This window comes from Anabrus simplex, chromosome 12, assembly GCF_040414725.1.
Source record: "Anabrus simplex isolate iqAnaSimp1 chromosome 12, ASM4041472v1, whole genome shotgun sequence".
Lineage (NCBI taxonomy): Eukaryota > Metazoa > Arthropoda > Insecta > Orthoptera > Tettigoniidae > Anabrus > Anabrus simplex.
In genome coordinates this window covers 32,670,013-32,690,160 of record NC_090276.1, presented here as the reverse complement: position 1 = coordinate 32,690,160, position 20,148 = coordinate 32,670,013, and the positions used below count along the sequence as shown (strand labels likewise).

Here is a 20,148-nt window from a genome sequence, read left to right as displayed (position 1 = left end):
CTTAGGTAGACCGCGTCGTACTGGTCGTATAGCCCGTTGGGCCATCCGTATTTCTGCCTTCCAATTTGATGTTAGACATATCAGAGGTATCGAAAATGTTGTTGCTGATGGACTCAGCCGTATGTTTTCTAACGACGTCGAGACCCACGAACCGGTCGACAGTTCATCACCTTCCGAGTCCATACTATCTGAGGTTAATGCCATCCTAACAGATGCTCCCATGCCTTTTAGGGATATCGAGAAATACCAACGTGAAGATCCGACGCTGGCTCCGATAATGGAAACCCTTTCTTCTGGGGAACATGTTGTCCCTTATGTTCTGAGGAATGGGGTTCTATGTTGCCCTTCGAGGCATGATAAGATGATGAAAGTTGTTGTTCCAGCGGTTCTTGTACCTATGATCTTCAAGTATTATCATGAGACCCCATTAGGAGGGCATCTTGGTATCTTTAAAACTCGTGAAAAGATTCGTGATATGTTCATCTGGAAAGGTATGGACGGTGAAATCCGTGAACTAGTAAAGGCTTGTAAATCCTGTTTGCTTAGTAAACCGACCATGTCCACCAAGGTAGGCCTCTTGTCTTCTCAGCAAGCGTCGCGCCCCATGGAACGCCTGTATATTGATTATGTAGGACCATTCCCCCAGTCAAAGGGTAATGCCAACAAGTTCATCCTTGTATGTGTAGATGGTTTTACCAGATTTTCCTGGTTATTTCCGACTAAGCTGGCTACCGCTCAGTCTACCATTACTTGCTTAAATTCTATTTTTGCTTCTTTTGGTCCGTGCCAATATATTGTATCTGATAATGCTAAGGCTTTTACATCTAACTTATTTCGTAAATTCTGTTTTGACTTATCCATCTCTCATGTAACTACTTCTGCTTATTACCCTCAACCATCGCTGGCTGAACGGGTTAATCGTAATCTCAGGTCCGCACTTATTGCCTATCATCATGAAGATCATTTCAGGTGGGACACGTCCCTGCATTGGTTAGCTTTTGCTTTGAATTCGGCGGTTCATGAATCTCATAAGTTCACTCCAGCTTCCTTGATGTTCAAGTTTATTCCCAACACGCCGCTCTCTAACCTTTGGTCTCTGAGTGACATTCTACCCGAGACAATAGATCCGGATAATATTAAAGATCTTTGGAAGAAGGCTAAAGCCAATCTTAAGGTATCTCATGAAAAGGTTAGAGAAAAGTATGATCGTGGACGGAGACCCACCACTTTGAAGGTAGGTGACCAGGTGATGGTCAAGAATTTTGTTCCCGCGGGCAAGCTTGCCCCCAGATTTCATGGGCCTTGTATCATTCTCGATTTTCTTACGCCAGTTACGTTGTTAGTAAGCAATCCAGCCACCGAGAGGATATTTAGGGTTCACCTGTCACAGGTGAAACCAGTGTAAATTTTGTGTCAACTTGCTTCATATAATTTGAAAGGAATATGAAGGTTATATTTTTTTGAGTTCAACTTTTAAGGCTTTCTGCCCCTTCTATAATATTTTGGTCTTATATGTAAGCCTCGTGTAAAACCTTCCCCGATCCGTTAAACTGCCATTCTGTCCTTTCCTCGGCCATTACCACGCTCCCGTCTCCTGCTTCAATACACACTGTGGCTTGATTTGAGTAAATGCCATGGATATCTGCACGCCGCTGACCCCTCAACCTCCTCACCAAGCCTGTGCCCTCAAAAAAAATGATGATGGTCCAACAATATTCTGCCGCCTAGCTTTAATGTTTCAGTGCCCCCGCAGCCGCGCGGCGCCGTGCAGCAACTGGGTCCGAGGACGGGCCTCCTCGGCCCCAGCGAGGACGACGTGTGCACGGCGAGCCGGAGCTCTCCTCCCGGCCAAGGCTGATGTGCGGTGCACGACCTGCTACTTGCCCGCAGCCTGTATATGTTCACCGCGGGCGCGGCGTGCTTCAACACCTCTGCTCCCCTCATAGTGCGGGCGAGCGGTATCTCAGGGTACTTGAGGGGTCCGAGCGGCCTCCTTTGGACGCAAGCCGCAACGGCCGGTCTGGCCATCCCACTTCATCACCATCAACTACATGAACAGTTACTATAAGTAACGACTACACTTGGGAATTTAACTGCAATATTTGGTGGACTATGCAAAATTTTTCATCACTTTTAAGTATTAAAAGTTTATCTTCAGAACTCAACTTCTACAAACATAAAGACTGTACTTCACCTGCAACAACAAATGTTGAAACTGAATCAAACCAAATTAAGAAATCTTATAAATGCTTCTGCAATCAATCTTCATATCCACAGCATAACTTGGACCTTGTTTCAAACAATTTCATGTGTCACCCCTGGAGGAACTTTTGGGGGGGGAGGTCTGTACCGGGCGGTACACCTCCACGCCGCTAATTTAAAATGTGCGCCTGTTGAAACTCCTCTGCTGGAGGAGGGCTGAACTTTATCTACGCTGTTAATTCTTTACCTTCTCAGAAGATGTCACCACGTGGAAAATTTTTAGTTTTTGAACTGTGTCATTTTTGATGTGTTTTTGTTTCGCCTGAAGTAAGAAGTGTAAACCTTCTCTCCTAGAGGACACTACTGAAGATCAACAATAGTGCACCCTAGTGCGGAGTCAAAGAACTATTTTGTTGGAGAAATTTTTATTTCAAATGTTTGTTTCTTGTTAAATTTCTTTCTGTTATTGTTTAAGTTGGCTGTATACCCCTCTTTTTCCCCTTGTTTTAGATTTATCCAATCCCGAATTTCTTTTAGTAATTTCCGACCAATCCGATGTATTTCCCCCCAACTTGGATATGTTTCTGTAACCTAGCCAATAAAATAATTGTGGGCGGGTGTTTTCATTCCCCTAACGCCTAGAACCTTCCACGAGAGGATATAAACTGCTGATTTTTGGGTCTCTGCGCCACTTCTGTTCCATCTTTCAGTGTGTTAAGTACATAGCAGGGGGCGGGAAGCGCCTCTTTCTTCGGCAGCGGTCAACAACAAGGTAATGGCCGATTAATAACTTCTTTCTTTGCTAGCTCAGCAGTTTAACTTTCGGGGCGGGTTCTAAGCGTTCAACCATGTAACCTTTTCCTAAAATGTAACTACTCTTTTCATATATTCTCTTTTAAAACGACATATCGGGATAGAGAGTGCTTAACCCTCTCGAGCTCCCACTCACATCGTCTTGAGGTGAACTTATTTTTCTCAACCAATTCTTCCGTAATGTAATGTAAATTGCTATTAAGTCACCTCTGTAGTATGGGATTAGCCCTTGTATTAACGGCCTAGTGCCAAGTAGGTCTTAAGCAAAGTGTATTAGGAGTGCAAGTTCGCCTCCTCTCAAATTGTATTTTAGAGGTCATGTATTAACCTTCTTGTCATTTAACAGACCTCAGTAGGTTGGGTATTTTACCCCTGTGTATATGTCCTTTGAGGACAGCTTAAAAGTGGAGTTCGGAGTGGCCTATGATAGGCTTGTATTTTAGGGGGAAGTTGCCCTTTCTTGAAAATTGTGTTTCTGCCTCAAGGAGGCTTTTGGGTGTAATTGGAAGCAAATGTTTCTGGCATGTTTGGGGGTTTTCGGCCCCTTTGTTGTATGGTGTTCATTGTAAGGTTGGGCTCATTGCTCAAGAATTATGTTTCTGACTTTTGAAGCCCCAAATGGGGTACCTATGTAAATGTATTTTTCAATCGTGTGTCGGCTACTAAGTACCTGTTCTATTTGTTGTTACCTAATTTTGAAAAGAAAATATAACCTTGTTAAATTTTAAAATTAATTTCACTTTAGTAGCTTGAGACCTATTCACCACCCAGCACCTTCTTTCATGCATAACTACCACAAAAACACGGTAACAGAATGTATTCCGGGCTAACAGCATAGCGGACGTTCGTAAAACTACTTGCGACCCGCATTTTTATCGGTCCACTTCCCGGCAGTGTATACTGTATCTCGTAGGCAACGATATACCACAGAATAATATTCTTCCATGATCAGAGGAAGTGTTTATTCTCTGACTTGACAGGTAGTAATCAAACATGGCTGCATGCAATCACATTACAAAGGATGAAAATCACATATATTAGAATATTAATGAAAGTGTTAATAGCTTAGCAACCCGCTAAGTACAGAATGTAACGTTGGTTAGGGTAAGCCTTTACCTGCAATTACTGGAGTGATCATTCAATGCTCTGATTTTAAAATTTCTCAATTTTGCTGACCTATTAATGTCTCATGGTTCACCGGCAGGTAATTTCGGAGAGAATATAAAAAGAAGGAAGAGAAGCGGTCCGGTAGAACGGACGGACGGATTTGCCAAAGCTGTTTTTAGTAAACTCTTTTAATATATGGGATAGTGCCCCTTAACTGCGTTCAACCCGCTAAGTACACAATGCATTGCGAGCTAGTGTTGGCCTTCGCCTGAAGTGGTTATTTACAGATTTGATTTTAGCATTACTCAAAGCTGACTGAACTTAGAGACCCACCAATGCTTGTTGATTCACCCACAGGTAATTCTGGGGAGAATAAACCAAAACTGAAGCAAATCGGTCCAGTAGAACGGACAGACCGATTGGACAAAACTGTTTTAGTAAATTCAAGGCGATGATAGAAGGCAGCGAGAAAGAACTGGTGTCACTAAGAGAGAAAATAAAAAATATGGATGAAGAGATGGTAAACCTGAAGAAAGAAATCGAATTCTGCAGACAGGAGCGCAAGAAGAAATCCATATTTATTTATGGGGTGGAGGAAGACAAGGCAGAATCTAAAGTGGACATTATTTACAAAGTGGTAGATGTTATACAAAAAAAAATGAAAATAAATTTCAGTGAGGTAGATATAGACAATGTGGAGAGAGTTGGCAAGGTGGGAGGGCACAGGCCCATAAAAGTGTCGCTGCTATCTTCATTGATGGCAGACATAGTGATAAGGAACGCGGGTAATCTACAGTGTGAGAACATTAGAATTAAGAGAGATTTCGGAAGAGAAGAGAGTAGAAATTTTAAAATTCTTAAGAAACATCTTGTGAAAGCAAAAATTCAGGGATTGAAAGCGTATATTAGTGGTCAGATACTCGTGGTGAGCGACAGAAATTGGACCCGTAAGTGGACAATATCGAAACTGAAATTAATGGATGAGAGTTTGAGGCAAGAAGAAACTAGCAGGGCTGACAGTTCGAGGCAAGAAGAAACTACCAGGGCTGATGTACATACTGTAAATGAAGGAACACTGAGTAGATGGGGTTCCTGGGAAGAGATCATGAAAAGAGCTGAAGAAAAAGTAAATGCAAGAAGGATGGAAGTAGTCAGGAATTTAATGGACGAATTAGTGTCGGAAGTCTGCGCGAGGGAAGAAAAAGAACCACAGGGGAAGACAAGCGGACAGAATCGGAGCGAGAATAATGGTTTGAGGGAGGAAGCAGAAGTAAGAAGTGCCGTGATCAAAGGGAGAAGCTTGAGTTTGAAGGACCTATGGGACAAAAAAGGAAAAATGGAAGGAATAATTACGAGAAGTAAAAAGTCAAGTAACAGTAGTAAGTAACATAGTTTGCCTATGATGGAGGACAGAAGCGTAGTTATGGTGGTATTTGTATGTGTGTATTTACTCAAGTAATGGTGCCTGTATGTGTAGTATAATTGTAATTGAAGTGATGGTGTCTTTAGGTAGAAGATGGATAGACCAAGTGTATGGTATTTATTCAAGTGATGGCATGACGGAGATCGTATTGGTGAGTGATTTATTAGTTAATGATAAGAGGTATATATGTAAGGATATGTGGTATGGAATTGAAGAGACTGCATGTGTATGGTATGATGGATGAATGATAAGAGAGGTAGCGAGGTGATAAGGTGTTTTTAAGTGTACTGTAATTGTATGGTACTTATTCAAGTAATGAGACTTGAGATATAAGATGGATAGATTGTTGAATTCGATGGATGGATGAGAAGAGGGGTAGCGAAGTCTAGATGGTATTTATTCAAGTAAAGATGTCTTAATGTGTATTATAATTGTAAAGTGAATGAGGACTGGAATTGAAGTGTTAAGTATGACGATGATGGATGAATGTTAAGAGAGGTAGCGAAGTTTAAATGGCATTGGTAAGTGATTTATTAGTTAATGGTAAATCGACAAGCAAAGTTGGTTTTAGATGATTATTTAATTAGATTAAGCATGGTTGAATAAGATGAGCAGGAATAGATAGGTAGTGCAGTGATAAAGTCGCAACATGAGTAGAATACGTATTAGCAGAATGTGAGTGTAACGGAAGTATGGAATCAGCAACCACGAGGGAGTCAAGTAGAGGAAATGTAGTAGGAATGGAATGTGCTAAGGTTAGCGTGTATGGGGTCTGTGACATTCATAATACCGCTGAAGCATGGAATCAGCAACCCTGAGAGAGACAAGTAGAGGAAATGTAGGAGGAATGGAATGTGCAAAGGTTTGTGAGTATGTTCAGCAGGGGCATGGTGGCGAATGGATGATAAGAAAGATAGCGAAGTTTAGTGGGTATTTATTCTAGTAAAGGTGTCTTTATGATAAGAGGTAGATATGTAATGATATGTGGCATGGAAATTAAGTGAATGAGTGTTGAGTTCGATGGATGGATATTAAAAGAGATAGCGAAGTTTAGAGGGTATTTTTTCAAGTGAAGGTGTATTTATGGATATTAGGAAAGATAGCGAAGTTTAGAGGGTATTTATTCAAGTGAAGGTGTATTTATGTGTATTGAGACAGTATTGGTTTTGATTTATTAGTTAATGATAAGAGGTACTAGGATAGAATTAGTATAGATTTAATGTTGTAATTAGTTATAGGCTTAATTCAGATGTAGGGGGTGCCCTAGCATGTGAGCTGGTCATCCGTCCATGTTAGAGGCAGCTTAGGATAGATTAGTATAGATTTAGAACTAGTATAGATTTAATGTTGTAATTAGTTATAGGCTTAATTTAGACGTAGGGGGTGCCCTAGCATGTGAACTGGTCATCCGTCCATGTTAGAGGCAGCTTAAGATAGATTAGTATAGATTTAATGTTGTAATTAGTTATAGGCTTAATTTAGAGATAGGGGGTGCCCTAGCATGTGAGCCGGTCATCCGTCCATGTTAGAGGCAGCTTAACAGATTTAGCTAGGGGTGGATCCTTGCATGGTTGTCCGGTATTCCGCCTGTGTAGGGTCCACCAAGTTAGTAGTATGTAATTTGGCTTAGGCTGGACATTGTTATTTTTCTTTATAACGGATCAAATGGGTATTATTACTGTAGATCTAAAGAAAAATAATAAATCTAATCTAATCTAATCTAGTAAATTCTTTTAATATAGAGATTCACTGTACAAAGGGCACTAGGAAAGCTTTGCAATGAGAGTGAACGCTTTAGACTTTGTCAACATAATTTCCACCACACTCAATACACTTTTCCATGCTTCGAAACTAGTCACTGAACCAACTCTGCTAATTTTCTTCGGTTACATTTTCACACTCTTGATCCCATGCTGCCAGAAGCTCCTCGTCGGATGTAAAACGCCGCCCTTTCAGCTTCATCTTCACTTCTGTGAAAAGTGCGAAGTCACATGGGGCAAGATCAGGACTGTATCGAGGGTGATCAAGCACAGTCAACCCTGATCTGGCAAGAAAATCCATTGTTACGTTAGCACGATTTGCTGGAGCATTGTCGTGATGCAAGAACCATTTGTTGAGCCGTGACCTTGGATGGAGCTGCTTGAGAGCCTGGATCAATCAATCAATCAATACTGATCTGCATTTAGGGCAGTCGCCCAGGTGGCAGATTCCCTATCTGTTGCTTTCCTAGCCTTTTCCGAAATGATTTCAAAGAAATTGGAAATTTATTGAACATCTCCCTTGGTAAGTTATTCCAATCCCTAACTCCCCTTCCTATAAATGAATATTTGCCCCAGTTTGTCCTCTTGAATTCCAACTTTATCTTCATATTGTGATCTTTCCTACTTTTATAGACGCCATTCAAACCTATTCGTCTACTAATGTCATTCCACGCCATCTCTCCGCTGACAGCTCGGAACATACCACTTAGTCGAGCAGCTCTTCTTCTTTCTCTCAGTTCTTCCCAACCCAAACATTGCAACATTTTTGTAACGCTACTCTTGTGTCGGATGACCTGAGGCAGACAAGTCTCACTGTACCACTTCGCAGTAACTGTCCTTTGTGTTTCTAGCACAACCCGAGTCAGGATGCCCCGTTTAGTGAAGAATACTGCAATCATCCTTTTCTTCACAGACCTTGACTTTCGCACAGTCACAGGAGTACACTCGTCTTCAAACAGCTACACCTTGTTCTGGGATTTTGTTGGGACATCGTAATAATAAAGCCAAATTTCGTCACCTGTTACGATGCTATTGACGTTACGCGAAGTCCCATTTTCAAACTGTTCTTAGCATTTTTCTGCACCATTTCATTCGATAGAGCCCTTTGTTCCTCTGAAAGTGAATGGGGCACCCAAAGGGAACAAACCTTCCTAACATGGAGATGGTCGCGTAGAACTGAATGGATAGCTGGTGCAGGGATGTGGAGGGTCTCTTCTACCTGCCGATATGTCGACCGCCTCTCTTGCTGCAACATTTTCCTCACAACTTCAATGTTTTCCTCAGTCACTGATTCAGACGGTCACCCAGAACGAGGATCGTCTTCAATCCCACTGGAACTCTTTGTACCAGGGGAAATTTTTTGTCCGATGTGGACAGTCTTTCCCAAGCACAGGAGTCATTTCCTCCAGGCACTGGTCAACAGTTAATCCACAAGCAAAATTGTAGCGGATAATTGCACGATATTCACCTTTAGACCACACTGACATCTTAACTTGCTTTCAGTCCCAATGCTTGGTAACAACTGGTGTGAAGGTCGCGCCTTGCTGTCTTCTACTCCGCTTTTCACCCCTCTTTTCATCCCTCACCATAACAAGAGTGTCCAGCCAACCGTTTCTTGCGTATTGCAAAACTTTCCTAGTACCCTTTGTATTGTGTATTCTTTGTCTTCGGTCATCCTCTAAGTGGAGGAATAATTTATAATAATTCATTTATTTCCTAATGTTTCTATTATAACCCGTCAGCTTCGGTCAGTTGTATGGCAATTTTCGCTTCAGACTTGGATTTTATTTGTAGCCTGGCTTAATGTGCGTTGTGTGAGTGTGGGAGGAGTTTACGATAGAAATTAGTAGAAGTTGGCCCGAGCATTTGCGGGGAATGCTGTAACCATAATAGGAACAACAACAGCCATCTACAGGACTATAATTCACATTATTTGTGTCTGTGTTCTATGGAAGCTTCCAGAGAGAAACCATTCAAACTAACGACTACGCGACTCTACACTGCTCTTTCCCCACATTCATAACAGATTACGTCCACTAGAGTCGTATCAAAGTTACGTTACGTCATATGGAACCAAGCTGAGTAGCGAAATTCACTTAGGGACACATTAGCGAACATAAAGGGACAGAAGGATGAAAAATAAGCCCGTTATTACTTGTCTTTAGTACAACGACTTCATCAGAGTGATGGAAATGATTGATTTGAGGGGAAATATGGTCCAAAATAAAGGTTTTGAATTTGATAAAAAATATTTTTCAAGCCGTAGACAGAGATTTATATTGCACGTGTTGTAAATTACCTAATTATAGTGATTCTTCTGATTCCATAGAGGACACTGCTGTTATAGTTGTTCGAAGTTTCAAAAAAACGTTGAAAAATAAGACAAAATTCGCGAGATGTTCTCTCTAGAAGATAGAAAGAAGAATTCTAAGGGCCCAATTTTCTTTTATTTAGCACACGTGACTTCATCTACTCTTTTCCTACAACACGCATTTTTTTACGGATAAAAGATGCTCCTTGCATGCAGTGGTTAAGCTATAGGCTAATTGTGGTATGCAGGTCAAGATATGTATGGGAAATAAGGTTTGCTCGGGTGGTGTTGGTGATTATTGTTTTAAGAGGAAGTACAACTGGGCAACCATCCTCTATATAACACTAATCGAACAGAAAAATGGAAAGGATCCAACACTTCGAAAAATAAAGGTATCGGCCAAAGAAAGGCAAGGGCCACTAAGAGCGTGAAAATAAAATACTCCCTAGGCCTCCAGTGATCTAATACCTTTGGGGTCGAATAAGAACAAGAGTTGACCAAGGAAGGTCGGATATGATAGATGAAATTGAGGAGCCTGGCATAAGTAAGTGGAAATAATGCTAGGACTCAGCTGAGGGTCTCGTGGTCACCAAACAACGCTCTAAAATTCAGAGCCCTTTGGCGCCTTTCAGCCCCCTCTTACGACATGCAGGGAATACCGTAGGTGTTATTATACCGCCCCCACCCACAGGGGGAGTTTGCTCTGCACCTTCCTGTTAGTTAAATATAAATAATAATAATATAAATAATAATAATAATAATAATAATAATAATAACAGCCAGAAAATGAAAGCGTACTGGGCCAAGAAAAAGCAGAATACCACAGCTAAGATTTAAGATAAGCCCCGTGGTCCCCAGTAGGCCAAAACGAACAGAAAAAAAGTAATAATAATAACAATAATAATTGTTCTTCTTTTAGTCGACTCTATCTTTTAGACGTTAGAACTCTAGCAGTTTCCTCATATGAAGGGCCATTCATTTCTGTCACTCACCTGTTAGAAAATCATCCATCATCACAAATTTTGTTACTTCTTCGCAGGGGCTCATAATTAGTGAACATGGAATTGTGACCACGAGATTGAAGCTGAGCCCGCATTGCTTCACCTGGCTTCTCCAAGACTTATTTAAATGTTAAAAAATCCTATCTGACCTCTCTTGGCCATCTCTTGTTCTTTCTTGACCCCGACGATATTATGTTGGCGAGGTCTGCACAAATCATCCTTGATAGTGCTGATTACTGTTTTAAGAGGAAGTACAGATGGGCAACCAGCCTCTATTAACAATGATCAGAGGTAAAAATTGGAAGAGGTCCGATGCTTCAAAAATGAATCTGTAGGCAAATGTAATTCAAGACCCATGAAGGGTGTGAAAATGAAAGATACCCTAGTCCGTGCAAACCTAATAGCGTCGGGCTCGGGAAAGAAGAAGAGTTGACCAAGAGAGGTCGGATAGGATAGATAAAAATGAGGATCCTGACACAAGAAATGCCAGCACTCAGCTAGGGGCCCTGTGATCGCCAACACACCCTCCCAAGTTAAGAGCCCTTTCGACACCTTGCAGTCGCCGATTTCGACAGGCAGGGGATACCGTGGATGTTATTCTACCGCATTCGTCCACAGAGAAAATAGCTCTACATTGCCCTGCCCTCTATGGTATTTCCATTTTCTTTCTTGAGTTTTTCTTTGAAAGTTAGGACCTCTTCAATTATTCCTTGATAAGTGTTAACAGAGAATAGTAGCCTAGTTGTACTTTCCTTTAAAATAATAATCACCACCACCACGCCGCTTCGTGTTGCAAGTGGAGACGAATTTAAAGCCTCTTTTCTTTCTTTGTACAATTAGCTTTACGTCACGCCTACAGTGGAATAGGAAAGGGCTAGGAGTGGGAAAGAAGCGACTGTGGCCTTAATTAAGGTACAGCCCCAGCATTTACCTGATGTGAAAATGGGAAACCTGATAAAACCATCTTCCGACAGAGGGGCTCGAACCCACTATCTCCGGAATGCAAGCTGACATCTACCTGACCGAAATCGCGCAACGACTTGCAACTACTTTTCTACCACTTTTCTTATACCTTAGTGAGGTTGTAGGTGCGAACTGTATAGCACATGTGGAATAGCCACTGTTTTGCGGCCAGATGGCCTTCCTGGCGCCATTGCACATTTCTCTGGTGACTTATAGTAGTTTTTCTTTACGTCGCACGGACACAGATAGGACTTATGACAACAATGGGTTAGGAAAGGTGGGAATTGGTCCGATTGTTATAAGAATTTGGAGATCAACCAATTAGTGGGTTCGAACTGGTCGGACAATTAGCACAGTGGGTGGGGTCTAACTGGTCCGACGCTAAAATATCAAAACCAAGGATCGAAGAAGACTTATCTTTTTTTGCTAGTGACTTTACGTCGCACCGACACAGATAGGTCTTATGGCGACGATGGGACAGGAAAGGGCTAGGAATGCGAAGGAAGCGGCCGTGGCCTTAATTAAGGTACAGCCCCAGCATTTGCCTTGTGTGAAAATGGGAAACCACGGAAAATCATCTTCAGGGCTGCCGACAGTGGGGTTCGAACCCACTATCTCCCGGATGCGAGCTCACAGCTGGGCGCTCCTAACCGCCTAGCCAACTCATCCGGTAGAAGACTTATCGTCCGCTCATATATTATACCAACTGTCCCAATAAAATGACACAGGACAATATAGTTAATATATGTAGCTGCCTTTTGGCCTTGTCAAATAACATATTTAGTGCCCTTTAGATTAGATTAGGTTTAGGTTTAGTTTAATGTTAGGTTAGGTTAGGTTAGCCACTTTGAACCCGATTGTGTCTTGTCACCTTTTGATTATTTAAATATTTATTAATATTGCCGTTAGATGGTTAAACTATTTAAAAGCAAAATAAAACATATTCATTAACACATGTCGTTTTTACAGAGGTGAATTGGATGAGATACAGTACTTTTATTTTTAACTGCTGTGCTCGCGACTTCGAATGCATTGAATGTCCTTTTTGACTTTTGAAGTACTTTGATTTTTTGTGGGGAGAGGGGCTTTTAGTATTAATATCATTGGAAAATCTCTTTATATGCAATGTTTGGTGTACGATTTCCTTGCACTATTTTGACTTATAAAGCCTCCTTGTCAACGTTTGAACGTTTTTATTTTTTCTTGCTCTGAGGATGTCTATGAACAAAAATATCTTTGGAATATTTTGACCGTCGTACCTGTTCCGTACTACCCAGGAAAGGGCTAGGAGTGGGAAGGAAGTGGCCGTGGCCTTAATTAAGGTACAGCTCCAGCATTTTCCTGATGTAAAAATGGGAAACCAGAGAAACCCATCTTCAGGGCGGCTGACGGTGGGATTCATATCCACTAACTCCCCACTGAAGCTGACAGCTACGTCACCCAAAAGGTACTTCCTTTTCTACCACTTTTCTTATGCCTTAATGAGGTCGTAGGTGCGAACTGTGAAGCACATGTGGAATAGCCACTGTTTTACTGCCAGATGGCCTTTTGGGCGCCAGTCCTATGTAGGGGATGATTTTACTCTTGCACATTTCTCCGGTTACTTGTAGTGTAATATATTTTGTGCATATGAGAAGGAGAATATTAGGGTAAACACGAACACCCAGTTCCGAGTCAGGGGAACCAACTTGGACGGGAATCGAATCCAAGACCTTCGTGAACCGAACGCCTCGATTCTGACCATTCATCCCGCGAGCTTGAACTACTTTCAACTAGAACAAGAAGAGAAATATCTGAGCATAGCAAGAGAGAATTAATAAGCCTCCTGTAGAGGTAAAGATATGACACCATTTTCTCTTTTCCTGTTATTTTTCTTATTTGTGTTCTTCCACCTTTCACTCTTCCCTCATTATATCCATCGTAGCTTCACCTCTGTAACAAAGAATGAATTTTTTTTAAAAGCAAAACCTTGTAAGGTGAGAGGATGGATTTGCATTTGAGTTCAGTGTAAGTACATTGGGGCTGTTTGGATATAATATGCCATTCACGTAGGACCTAGGACCTTGGTGGTGGAGTGACAGAGGGATGGAAATATGGAGGGTGGGGGTAGAGGGTAAACTGTAATCTGAGGCTATTGTTCTGTTATGGCTAAAAATAGAGCACGTAATCAGAATGAACCATTGTGCCCCGGGACAGTCAGGTTAAATGAACCAAGTGATTAGTTAGTATTATTATGATAAATAGAGTCACACCGAGAGTCAGTTTTTGTTTTTATTATTACGAGCTGTTGAACCCATCGTTCTGTCATTGCAGACGACATATTTTTTATAATCTCTTCAACAATAATGTTATCTAGTGGAGGTGCGACAAACGTCTCAATTAAGAAAATTCGCACTCGCACATTTTTCCGTGACACGAATAGATATAGAACAATGGATATATTGTTGGACTTAGAGGACAAGAGAGCAAGTAGAGATTCTTTGGTTGTTCACTTCTTAGTAATCTCTTACGATATACAGGCGGTACAGATAATGCGTCCTTGACTCCACCCACAGGGGAGATAAAGAGTTACGATAAATCGAAAGACAGGTGAGTGTAGGCCAGTGGCGTGTACTGAGGGCTACCGAGGCTATCGGTGAAGCCCAAACCTCAAATGAGAATGATGGAAGTCAATAGTACATTATAATGTAAGCATATGGCACATTCTTCCATTTACAAAACTTCAATGCAGTGAGAAAAAGCGTCGCACGTATTTCTGACAGCAAGGCATCGGAGAAAGATATTGCAGCCCGGACTCTGCGTCCCTTTCCCCTCACCACCTCACGCGGCTTGCTGATGTATGCTTGATAGGTGCAGGAACCGGGGGATAGGTGTGCTAGGCTTCGGTCCATTAGATCGCCACTGCTAACTAACTAGTGATGGGTCGTTCATGAACGAACTGACTCTTTTCAACGAATCATTGGAGAGAGCTAGCTCTCTCATTGAGAGTCGACTCTTGTAAGAACTAGCCTCCTCCCTGCTCCTTAAGAGCTAGTCGTTCAATTACGAGGACTCTTGTATGAGCTAGCTCCCTCCTTGGTCCTAATTACTAACAGCCATGCGTTCCTCATCTTATATACTTCCTCACCTTATATTCGTAGATAACAGAGTGCTGACATTTTACTCCCCTTACTTCTACATCCTTCTAGGAAGACTCTAAAGGGCTGCTGTTGTAAGAGTAATATAGTTTTCTTTTTATAGGTAGATCTGCTAAAATGAAATGCAATCTTTCAGGTGTAGTGTTCTCTTTTGCTGGTTGGAATCGAACCCGTGATCATGCGTCGGACACCACCACTGATCTCCCAAGGAAGCTAATAAACCAGTAAACGATACGTACGACCTCTGGTAATGCTGAAAATTCAAAATGTGTATTTAATAATAATAATAATAATAATAATAATAGTGCATGGCATATGTTGGTGGTGACCTAATGAGGATGAAATGAATGCCGAAGACGTAATAAATACCCAGTCCCCAAGCCAGGGGAATTAACAGTACGAGGGAATTAATTCTGAGAACTGAACCGGGGCCATCGTACCAAAGGCAAGCATTCTATCAATTTAACCACAAAACCGGACTTTAATTTGCTAACCTAAGGCTACCATCTCCACTGATTAGGTGTTCGGCATTGACAGTAGCAGATTCCAGGACAGTAGCTTCTGAAACAGCATTGACAACGCAGCATTCTACTCCGTTGGTTATTGGCTGCAGCCCGAAACTCTTAAAAGGCTTGACATTCACCAAACCAACCATCAAAAAGGGTAACCTAAGTCTAGTGGTAGCCCAAGTCTTGGACTCAGCATACGCCACTGGTGTAGGCCTATCCACAAGAGAATGGTAAGACTCATGAATTGTGAGAAAATAAAAGATATTCTAGATCTTGTAAATTTATTATTATTATTATTTAGGCGCTAATTTTGAATGCGCGGCGTTGAGGTGTACCTCCCGGTACAGTTATTATTGTCCGTTTCACCCTCTTTGGGGTACGATAGATCTATCAATGGTTAGTGAGTTGTGTTTTCCTGTCCTCCCAGTACTTATTCATCCTTTCAGATCTTGCCTTCCTCTCTTCTTCAGAAATTCTATATAGTCGTTTGGGCTTCACCTTGTCCTGAAACCTCTTTGTTTTTTCTTTGATTATTTTCTTCGCAGATCCATCTACAAGCATCACTTCTGTAATTTGGAACTCTCGTAGGTCCTTCTCAGTTTCCTTAAACCAGTTCGGCTTGGTTTTCTCATTGCGGAAATAGATGAAGATTCTTTTAGTTATCCTTTTCAGGTCCATTCTTAGGATGTGGCCATAGAAGTCAATTCTCCTTTTCCTTCTTGTGTCGAAAATCCTTTCTGATTTCCTATACTGATGTGTTCAAGTTCGTTATTATGGAATTTGAGGCCTAGAATTTTTCGTAGTAATTTCCTTTCCTTTATCTCCAACTTTTCCATTGGACCATATGTAGTTATAGACAGTGTTTCTGCAGCATAAAGGCCTTTAGGCTTGACTACAGTATTATAATGTCTGATCTTGGAATTCCAGGAGAGGGCTGTTTTGTTATAGGTGTCTTTCATAAGCTGGAAGGCTGTTTCTATTTTGGTTCGTCGAGATTCCATTGCGTTCGATAATGTACCACATGATGTCCTTTGGCTGGCAATGAGACAACACAACGTACCTGGAGCTTTATGTTAACTGAGTGAAACTTCTGTACCGAATGCCCACAAGTTCAGTACGGTGTGCAGCAGGAATGTCCAATACCTTTCCTATCAATGTTGGTGTCCATCGAGAATCAGCCTTGTCTCAATTGCTCTTCGTATTCTGCGTGAACGCCATCAAAAATGATCCATACCAGGCATCCTTAGACGTCATTATATGCGGGCGATGTCATGCTAGCTAACGAGACACGCTGAGGACCTCGAACAGCGAGTACAAGTGTTGAAAGATGCCTCTTGAAAAATGTGGGATGAAATACATTTCCATTTATTTAGGAACAACCTCCTGTATTTACAGGCTGCCACTAAGTTACAAGGTAAAACATATCAAATATCTGTACAGATCTATTAATTGAAGAGGACTTTATTATTAAGGAACAGTATAATTAGTGCGGCATTTCAGAGCTCTAGCTGTAGAGGTGGTGTCTCAGGAACTTGATGGAGCCTCGGAAGACGAGGGTCGCAATTTCAGCGATGAGCTTCATTGGGAGCTGGAAGCGCTTCCATGTGGCGAGGAAGTGACGAGGTACGGTACCGCGAGCTCCGACCATTATCCCTATTATTTCGATTTCTTGAAGGTGATATTTAGATTTGTAGTAATGGATAGTGGGTTTGTATTTGTTAATCTTTTCTAAATTAACCTCCTCTGGGTGGCCGCTATGGTGCTCGAACCTGACTGTCAGATCTAATATGAATCCTTGAGAGTGTTGTCCTTAAAGGCTATGATGTCAATTCTCTGCGAACTACCGTTTATGTTCAGTTCGTGTACCTCCTCCTGTACACTGAATCCCTTCTATAAATCTGACCAAACTGATGGCACGATTAGTGTGGGTGGGGTTCAACTTAATAAAGTGACCCAGTTCAAATACCTAGGGCCCTGCATCACCTCAGACTACAATACAATTCCTGATGTCAAGACAAAATGAAATGTAGCCAAGTTACTGGAGTTCTGTTAGATAAGAAACTCTAAAGTCTACCGCACAGTGATCAGACCTGTGGCTCCTTATAGAGCTGAATGCTGTCCTGCAACATTGAAGCACGAACAAGCACTTCATACAACGAAAAAGAAGATGCTGCTATGGTCAAATGACTAGATTTGACTACACCATATCAGGATCGATGTTATGCGGAACTAATTCAAAGTTTACTATATCACAGAGAAAATGCGTGAATCATGTCTGCGATGGTATGGATATGTAATCAGTAGCAGTGAAACCTCAGTTGCAAAGATCGCCCTTCATCTGAACGTGAAGGGTCGCCGACCTCGAGGGCGACCTCAAACACGCTGGCCGGATAGGGTAAGAGATGTCATGAGACTCACCAAACTTAGCCCTCGAGATGCTATGGATCAAGTGAAGTTAAAGAAAAACTGCAAGAAGACAGACTCCATATGAATGGGAAAATGCAAAGAAGATTATTATTATTATTATTATTATTATTATTATTATTATTATTATTATTATTATTATATCCGGTTCGATGGCTAAATGGTTAAAATGCTGATTTTTGGTCTAAGTGGTCCAGAATTTGATTCCCGGGCGGGTCGGGGATTTTAACATTCATTGGTTAATTCCTCTGGCTCGGGGGCTGAGTATTTGTGCCGTCTTCATCATTACAATTTAACTCAGGTAGCGTCCACCTCGGTATCTTAATAGTTAGCAATATCGTTTGCCATCCTGTGTGGCCCGGGTTCGATTCACGGTTCTCCCAGAATTTGTAATATTGGCGAGAGGGCTAGTATGTAGTCGAAACGTTACACGCAGCTCACATCCTGAAAAGAGCTGCACCACCTCGGAAGAGGGTACGAATTTACTTGTATTTACTTTATCTTAGGTAGGGCCCCATCTTCGCAGACGCGAAGGTCGTCTACAGGACGTCAACTCGAAAGACCTGCACCTGGCCTCTTCTGGAGATCTGTTTCAGTTTCACTAAGTCAGTTGTTTTTTAATGAAAGGGCAAAGTTGAAAATTATTTTAGTCATTCCAAGCTCCTTCATTCTGAGAATATGTCCATAGATATTCAATCGCTTTTTCCTGAAGATGTTCGAGACTTTTTCGGCATGACAATATATTTCCTGAGATTCCCTCATTATCTAGATTCCATCTCGAGAAACTGGGTCGAATATTTTCCGTAGAATTTTCCTTTCTTGCTTTTCTATGTCTTTGATTAATGATCTACCACCCATGATTAAGGTTCCCTATGCGTATAATGCTTCGCGTTTGATTACACTTTCCCAGATATTGATTTCTTGTTATATGAATTCCAGGTAATTCAGTAGGCATTCTGTAATTTAGAGTTTCTCTCTTTATTTTTTCTCCTGGGTATTATTTATTTATTTATTTATTTATTTATTTATTTATTTATTTATTTATTTATTTATTTATTTATTTATTTATTTATTTACTTATTTATTTATTTATTTATTTATTTATTTCGACTTTCCCCAACTGGAGATTGCCCCTGAGGAAGAAGTATACAAAAAGACAAGATGAATATTAATTTTGAGTTGGTTAGCACATTTGACATTCTGCATGTTGTTGCATTAGAAAGTTTGGGGGATAAGGTTCTTCAAGATTTGGATGAAATATTTCAGGGCAATCACTGTAATTTCTTTTATTAATGCGATTGAAAAATTTTGCCGAATTTAGTTAACAAAGGTTGCCCGTATAAACATCGTGGGTCTCCTTCTACATACTGTTTTTACTCCTGAAAAATTTGAAGTTCTGTTGTGATGATAATTTCATGGAGATTTTCAACTGAAAGACTTGCTTCTGGCCTATTATTTGCATTATTATTATTATTCTCTTTTTTGTGTTATATGTACTGCAGTTACAGGAGAAATATTCTACCAAACCGGTCTTGATTCAACGAACATATCAGTGAACGTAATATCCCTTTTTTGGTCAGGTGATTAATGTTTATTCTCCTCTCGTTTTCAGGTTAAGACGTACATCATCTGTCAAGAAGAAAGAGACTACTACATTTATACGACAAAACTATTACAGGATAGCAACCTATCTTGTACAGCCGAAATAATATGTTGTATGAGTAGACAATGATACTGAAGAGACCATTTAATAGACTTTGTACATGCCATTAGCATTCTTTTAGTCTAAGGAGAGATATATTAGATATTAGATCCTCACGGTTTTTACTAGATTTAAATAAAGATATTAATACTATTAAGTTGAATTTTTATTAAATTTTCATCTCTTTCTTTCCTTCTAGATGTATTCTGTTTTCTTGTAGGAATGTGCGAGATATGCTGCCACCCAAGGCGGTATCAGGCCAGCCAGTATTTTACGAGTAGGTTGCTTTGTGTCCTACGCACAGCCTATTTTGACGCCCACTCATGCTATATTATAAGCGAATTCTACAGGATAGCAAAAATGCAATATATAACTGAGTGGGCCTATAGATCATTCCTTATTAACTAAACGTACTGCTGTTATGGACCTACAAGGAGTAAACAGACCCCCTCTTAGGCTCCCGTAATTCATCGTGATGAAGGAATATTGTAATGTGATTTACATTGTATTATTAATGAAAGAAAACGGATGAGGCTTTTTTCCCGTAATTTATTAAAACAACTATTTAATTAACTTTCTCTGTTTCATAAATACATTCACAGGAGGGGAAGTACAATGACGGTAACAGCCATCGCTCTGTTGCCTTCCTTCATTTTCCTTCTGAGTTATTCTGATACGTTGTCAAGCGCCGGCAGCTTATCATTGTTGAGAGAAGTCATCTATTTATGTGTATGCGTGTGTTATAATATTCTTGTACTGTGCAGCAGTTGTTACTGAAGATTTTGATGCTGTGGTG

The 20,148-nt window shown here is 40.9% G+C and overlaps 1 protein-coding gene across 1 annotated transcript in view; it reads left to right on the top strand.

Moving 5' to 3' along the window:
- The window catches only part of LOC136884493 (uncharacterized), an 865,858-nt gene extending 846,394 nt beyond the window's left edge, over positions 1 to 19,464 (top strand). The window contains exon 6 of the mRNA XM_067156698.2: positions 19,263 to 19,464. Coding sequence (XP_067012799.2) covers positions 19,263 to 19,267 — 5 coding nt within the window. The 3' untranslated portion in view covers positions 19,268 to 19,464. The remainder of the gene's footprint in view (positions 1 to 19,262) is intronic.
- Positions 19,465 to 20,148: the final 684 nt, after the last annotated feature.